Source organism: Myotis davidii, unplaced genomic scaffold (genome assembly GCF_000327345.1).
Source record: "Myotis davidii unplaced genomic scaffold, ASM32734v1 scaffold404, whole genome shotgun sequence".
Classification (NCBI taxonomy): Eukaryota; Metazoa; Chordata; class Mammalia; order Chiroptera; family Vespertilionidae; genus Myotis; species Myotis davidii.
This window is the reverse complement of record NW_006295824.1, coordinates 1,666,610-1,673,852: the sequence shown is the minus strand read 5'-3', so window position 1 is coordinate 1,673,852 and position 7,243 is coordinate 1,666,610. Positions and strand designations below refer to the sequence as shown.

Sequence of the window (7,243 nt, the reverse complement as noted above, 5' to 3'; positions counted from 1 at the left end):
TCTAATTTGTCCTTTTGTAGTAAATAGTCTATTATATATAGAATCATTATTAAGTGTGTGTCTAAGTGGGTAGTCATGATACAATATAACCAACTAATTTTTGTTACTATATATAAGTACAGCATTTTAACATATAACTCAGGCATAATATTTCCTTTTTCCATATCACTAACCAATTAATTTCTTTACCTAAGGAAAAAATCAATGGTGGGAAAAATTAGCATGCAGATGTAACTTCAAGCATAGATATATGTTCCTTAATTCATTAATTTATTTTAAAAATTCCATTTTTTATATTTTAGATTGACATTTAAAACAATGTTACTTCTTCAAATGATTTCACAAGGCTTTCAAAACAAATATCTATATAACTAAAATGTGTAAGCATTAAATTTCAGTTCAATGTAATATTTATAATAAAATTCTAGAATAAAAATAATGCCATGATGTCTGGAAATTAGATCTTACTAAACTAGTATTTTGGCTCTATACTTTTATGAATCTGGGTTTTTGAAAATGTGGTTTTCTTTCTTGGTTAGCTATTTATTATAAAAAGGAATTACTCATTTTGAGACTTTAAGAGATTTTAATACATTTTTGAGTCTTGCTTTTCTGTATGGAATTTTCTGGGTTTCTTTTTTTCATACTTTGAAATTACCTCTCTTTAGGTTTGGATGTGTGGAGGAGAAATGTTCGATGTTCCATGTTCTAGAGTTGGTCATATCTACAGGAAGTACGTCCCTTATAAAGTTCCATCTGGGACCAGCCTGGCAAGAGTGAGTACTTGGGGATCTGAATAAGCTGGGCTTGACATAGGTTCTGTCGGCAGAGGAAGCAGCCTTACCCCTGGTATAATTTAAGACACAATCTAACAGAAGCACTAACCAAAATAAAATCTCCACCACTCGCCATTCCACTGGGCAGTCTTTAGTATCTAGAGAGTTTCTGTCTTTCTCAGAGCTTTCTTGCCTGGTTCCTTAAAGAAGTGTTAGCCATTATGCTAATTCTTGTTGTTAATCATTTCAAGGCATTTTCACAAACAGTCTATTTAATCTTCACCATTACCTTCTGAGGTTGGTATTCTTATCTCTATTTTGTAGATGAGAAAACTGAGGCTTGGCAAAATGGCTTGTTCATGCTCACATGCAGGATAAATAGCACAGGGGGAGTTGAAGCTCAGGTCTTTGGAAGGAAGGTCCAGTACTTTCCTCCCAAAGGGAGCATAGCAGGAGACATCATAAGTCAGCTGGAGGAGGGGTGGGTGTCCAAACTCTGCCTTCTCATTTGTAACTAGGATCAGCTCTGCCTAAAGTTTTACCCCAACCTCAAAACTCCAAAATTGACCAAATCCAAGTGGGGTTTTTTTTAGGGGAAAAAATCCTTTTCCTTAGATCAAATGCAAGGATGATTTTGTCTTTGGCCTAATAGAATGCTTTCATACATGTTTGGGAGGACGTAGTCACAATGCCTTTTGGAAACAATCCTGACAATTTCTGCTTTTCGTGTTACGTTCTTCATAGCTGAGTTAATTTTATTCACCACAATTTGCACCTGCTACTGCTCAAATGTCAAATCTACAAAAAGGGTGTTTTACCACACCCCTTTGCACAATGCTGCCCTGGGAATCAAATCCTGAATTATTCATTTTGGTTCCTTTATTAGTTAGGCTGCAATATATCACTTTTTGAGTCTTTCATAGAAAGCTCGATAAACTCACATAACAAGTTTTTTAAAAAATATAAACTAGTTCGTCAGGATTTATTAGACTATCAACCACACAAAGGCAGTTTTCCTCTGTGGTATTTGCTACAGTAGTTCCCCCCTTCTCCACAGTTTTGCTTTCCAAGGATTCAGTTACTGATGGTCAACTACAGTTCAAAAATATTAAATGAAAAATTTCAAAAATGAACAATTCATAAGTTTTAAATTGTGCATCATTCTGAGCACCATGATGAAATTTTGTGCGGTCCAGCTTGTCTCCACTGTTTGTATATACTAACCCCACCCTCACTGGCACGAAACCCCTATGACCCTCACTATCTCACCCTGAGTTATTCACTGACTAGGTGTCCTGGATATCAGATCTACTGTCCTGGTATCAAAGTGCTAGTGTTCAAGTAGCCGTCAGTTTACTTAATAATGCTCCAAGGTGCAATTTGGGTGTGCCAAAGAAAAGCCATAAAGCATATGTCTGTATAGCAAAAAAGATAGTAAACATAAGGTTCGGTGCCATCCCTGGTGTTGGGCATCCACTGGGGCTTTTGGAAGTATCCCCCATGAATAAAGGGGACTGTACTCCCAGCACCTAGAACAAGGCTTGGAAGACTTTCAACAAATATTTGTTGACAGAATTCATTAATCAGGAAAAACTGCAACAAGGAAATACTAAAACTTAAACATTTTAATAAAGTATAATAAAATTTATACTTATAGTGAGTGTTTTGGGGGGAAGTAGGATGTTTCCTTATCCCTTCTCTGAGGTTATTTGTCAACAGTGTCCATTTTTCTTTAGCCAAATCCATAATCACTTTTACAGACGTTTGAGTTAGTAATAATGAAATTATATTACATACTCCTTGAAGGGACAAAGTCATATTATTCTTCCCCTCGAAAGATTAATCACATATTAACCACACACACCATTAAGTAGCTATTGAAATATATCATTTAAAGAAAAGCAACCAATCACAAAATTATAAAGTGATCAAAGAAAATGAAAAACAATTCTGATATTTTATGGGAGAATCTCAACTACCAGCTCCCCACTACATTATTACTAAATCATCAAAAATGATGAGAGACTTTCAAGATACTTCAAATGCAGGGCCACGTCAGCTCGATACTTAGTTCATCCTTCCAGCCTCATTAAAAAGTGAAGGCAACGATGGATACTTGGCTCCGAAGGCTTGCATCTTGGGAAAGGAAATGAGATTTAATTTAGACAGAAGACTTATACATATGAATATGAAACCTCATTCAGGAAAACAACAAGAACTCACAAAAAGGTAAATGATTGAACAGCTTTGAGCACATATCACAAGTCAGCCATGCAAATATTATAAATCAGAGCAGTTAAAAATTCCCCCTCACAGAATGATGTTCTGCCACATATCCCTTTCACTCATTCGTATGTTCTCCAGCTCGTGCCCGCACGGAGTCATTCATTTGCAAGATAGATCATGTGTGTTTGGTTTACAGTCCAAAGTAGAATAAAACTGGGAGGGAAGTTGTGCTGATCCAAAGAGTTTATTTTCAAATTACAAAGATGTTCATATATTTTCAAGAAAGAAATTAAGTACTTTTTCAAGGACTGTTGAATATAGAGAAGCTAGGGCTGGTGCATAAAACTTCCAGCAAAAAGTGAGTGTTCATTCTAATGAAAAAAAAAGACCATAATTCTGAATTTTAGTCTTTTCCACCTAAATTTTACTTGTGAACTCGACTCTTTTTTTTTCTAAATGGCTATAGCAATTAGAAAGTCATAAATATTGAAACTGAGCTGTCACTCTAAGGAGCATTTTATGATTTTTTAAATAAAAAAGTACATGAAAATGAAAAACAATTCTGATATTTTGTGGGAAAATCTCAACTACTGGCTCCACCCTACAGTATTACTAAATCATCAAAAATGATGAGAGACTTTCAAGATACTTCAAAAGCAGAGCCATGCAACTCAATACTTAGTTCACCTTTCCAGCCTCATTAAAAAGTCGAGGCAAAGATAGAGATTTGATTCCAAAGGCTTGGATTTTTTACTTTACGAAGCTTGTTTAATTCTTCAAAACTGTGCACCTTTCATCTATGTACCTATACATATTGAGGATTCCAGCAGAATTCCAAAACATGCAAACAAACACACATACACACACATATACATGTGAGAAGCTGACAGTCCTCTAAACAACCTACAGTGTGTATTATAGAAATAAATTCCAATAGCTAGTTGTTCAGTGCCTTCTATTTACCTAGCATTACAGTCTGGTTGGAAGAGAGAAGATAGTCACACATGAAACCATTAGAGGTCAATACAAAACCACAAACAATATTCAAATGTATTGTAAAGACATGGACAGGTTGAGCAAAGAGGATGGGGAAGGGTACCATTGCTGTTGAATTGAAAGAGGACCTTCAACAATACCTCAGTTAAATGGAGAAGGTTCTCATTAGAGTGGTTCCCAGCTCAGGACCAGTTCCTGGCCCACTTTTTACCCAGCCTCAGTGAACTGGGAAAAATAAGAATCACAAAGCTAAGTCTATTCAATTTAATAATATGTTTTATGCTATAATAATAGGCTTTTTTCTGTTTTGTGACAGAAAGTAGATAGTAGATTTTTATTAATGTCCTATCTGGTAAAAATGAAAAGTAGCATCATTATGTCAATTCCCACAAAACACAAAAGTCTGAGACACAGTAGGTGACTTACCATTCAGCTTCATCTTGGAACCATAGGCTTTGCTCATCATGAATAAAACTGTGTGTTTTACTGAATCGTCTGGGGGTCCCATGTCAGTACTGCTCACAGTCATGGTATGTTATCATCAGGAACAGCCATTCCCTGAGGGAAGCAGTGCTCACCCCTAGAGTTGTAGGGAGACTAAAAAGTCCCCAGGATTGTGGTGACAATCATCTCTTCTTTGGGATGGACTGACTGTCCTCCATCACAGACAAGTGAAGACAAGGGAGCGGCTACTCAGTAAAAGGCACACTGAGCCTTTTGCTAAGTGACACTTTGCAAAACAGAGGTGGCTGGTGGGTGGAAGACTCTTCAAAGAGACCCTTTATCTTTCAGGATGTGACATGAGCCAAGTATAATGCCAATCACTGACACCTCACAGACTCCCCTGTGAACCCTATTGTATGGGGACGATTGAAGCCATTAGACGGGAGACAGGTGACTCTATCAGCAGGGACATGGCAGAGGTACAGAGCAATCATACCATGGCTAACCATACCAGCTAATTGTAGTGCAACAGCAGTCCCCATGGGAGCAGCTTGGCCCATGGAGTTTCTCCAGGAGGCCCCGTGGCAGCAGAGGGCAGCCCTATAGACTGTGTGTGGGGCAGTGCTGGAAGCTCACATAGCTCTTCCCTGGCTCCAAGGGAAGGGAGGACAGCATAGGAGACAAAGCTGGAGCCAACTCTCACCCTAAGTGTGTAAGGGACCCCAGAGAATGAAAATCAGGGGACTCTGTCCTCTTGTGTCTTGCCACTAGCACAAAATGCAGTATCAATAAGACTTTCTTTTCTAAAATTTCATACTGCATTTTATGGAAAGCATTATTCAAGTTTCAGGATAAGAACTATAAAACCAAAGAAGTCAAACTCCATAAGAATTCAACTGTACAGAATGGCCTATTGTACTTGTAAATGTAGACAATAGCGTGCTGAAGGGCGCGGGGGCAGGAATGGAGCAGAGGGAGTCAATAGGGGGAATGGGAGACATCTGTAATACTTTCAACAATAAAGATAAAAAATGAAAAAAAAAAGAAAGTGTAGCTCACTTTATAAAGGATAGAGGTTAAATGTTAAGTATGTAGAGTTAGAATTGTGAACTGAGACCTGGCTGTCCGAGGCTTAACCCTCCTGCCATGTTGTTCCTTAGAAGGAGGCGTGGAGTAAGTAGGAGCAGCTGGGGCAGTGTTGGTTTCAGGAAGGAAGGAGCAGGCTCAGAGAGGGACCATGGACTGTGTTTGGGAGCTCTGGAGTTAAACTGGACCATGCATTGGAGACCCATTCTAGAGGACCCTGTATGTAGACCAAGGTGTACAGCTTTTTCTAATAGACTGTAGTGAGGTACTCATGGTTTTTGAACAGGAGGTACCAGGATAAAAAAAGAGGGGGTAAAATGGAAAGATCAACCAGCAATTAACCCCTTCCCCAACAATTTTTTTGTTAAAAACGTTTCTTTTTCAGACTAATTTTTTTATTTTGGTTCTATATAGTATTTTTGATGCTGGTTATGAAAACAGTTTGTAACTCGTCTTCCTATAAACCATATTTTTTTACCATATTTTCTTAGTATACTCGTCGACGACTGAAAAAGAACATTTTGTGAAAACAAGTATACACGTTTCTGCCGGGTTAAATACTAAAAAGTAGAAAAACTAAATAAAGTAGCATTTTGAATGCAAGAAGCATTTGTAAAGAAAATTTCCTAAAAGGTATTTATTGACTTGTCCCATTGTGCCAGGAGAAAGACGTCAAATGTGACTATGAGGTTTTCATTGTAGTGTCTGAGGAAACAGTATCAGGACAAATACAGGGATGTGAGGAAGGGGGAAGGGGAAGATGCTGAGAATGGTTTTAGATAAGGTAGGTTACAAGTGACAGCTTTATATGGGTTCAGGGAGAACCGGATCTGGGAGACACAAACAGACTTCCCATGTAGAATTCTGAGAGCCTACAAAAGCCAGATTTTGCCAGATGTTGTTTACCAATAAAATTTTATTTCTGAAGAAAATATTTATGCCAGGCGCTGTGCTAGGCCCTGGATAAGTGATAAACAAGATAAACACACGCCTTAACTTCTTATAACTAATGGCTCCGACTAAGGTAGAGTCCAGAAATCTATATATAACAATCTGAACATTGTGAGCTTGAGAAAAGGATTAAACAAAAATAATCAAACTCACTATGGAATTAGAACTGTACCTTATATAGCTCACTTAGTTATAAACTATTTTATATAGATTATAATGTTATCATTGGGATTGTGTTTTAACAGAAGCAGAAGTATATCTCAGAGATAACACACAGCATTATTTAATACTAGAGGCCCGGTGCACAAAAATTTGTGCACTTGGGGGGGGAAGGGGGGACCCTCAGCCCAGCCTGTGCCCTCTCGCAGTCTGGGACCCCTCAGGGGATGACCACCTGCTGGCTTAGGCCCACTCCCCGGGGGATTGGGCCTAACATGGCAATCAGACATCCCTCTAGCAGCCCGGCAGCCCTTGGGGTATGTCCACTTGCCAGCGGGGAGCAGGCCTAAACCGCAGTCGGACACCCTTAGTGCTGCTGAGGAGGCAAGAGAGGCTCCCACCACCTCCGCTGTACTGGCAGCTGTCAGCCTGGCTTGTAGCTGAGTAAAGCTCCTCCCCTGTGAGAGCACACTGACCACCAGGGGGCAGCTCCTACACTGAGCGTCTGCCCCATGGTGGTCAGTGTGTGTCATAGTGACCAGTCATTCCCAGTGGTTCTGCTGTTAGGGTTAATTTGTATATTACCCTTTCATTTTATAGGATAG

At 38.9% G+C, this 7,243-nt stretch overlaps 1 protein-coding gene across 1 annotated transcript in view; it reads left to right on the top strand.

The window, feature by feature from the left end:
- Positions 1-7,243, top strand: part of GALNTL6 (polypeptide N-acetylgalactosaminyltransferase-like 6) — a 987,982-nt gene that overhangs the window by 898,220 nt on the left and 82,519 nt on the right. The window contains exon 9 of the mRNA XM_006770738.2: positions 669-776. Within this exon, the coding sequence (XP_006770801.1) occupies positions 669-776 (108 nt within the window). The remainder of the gene's footprint in view (positions 1-668; positions 777-7,243) is intronic.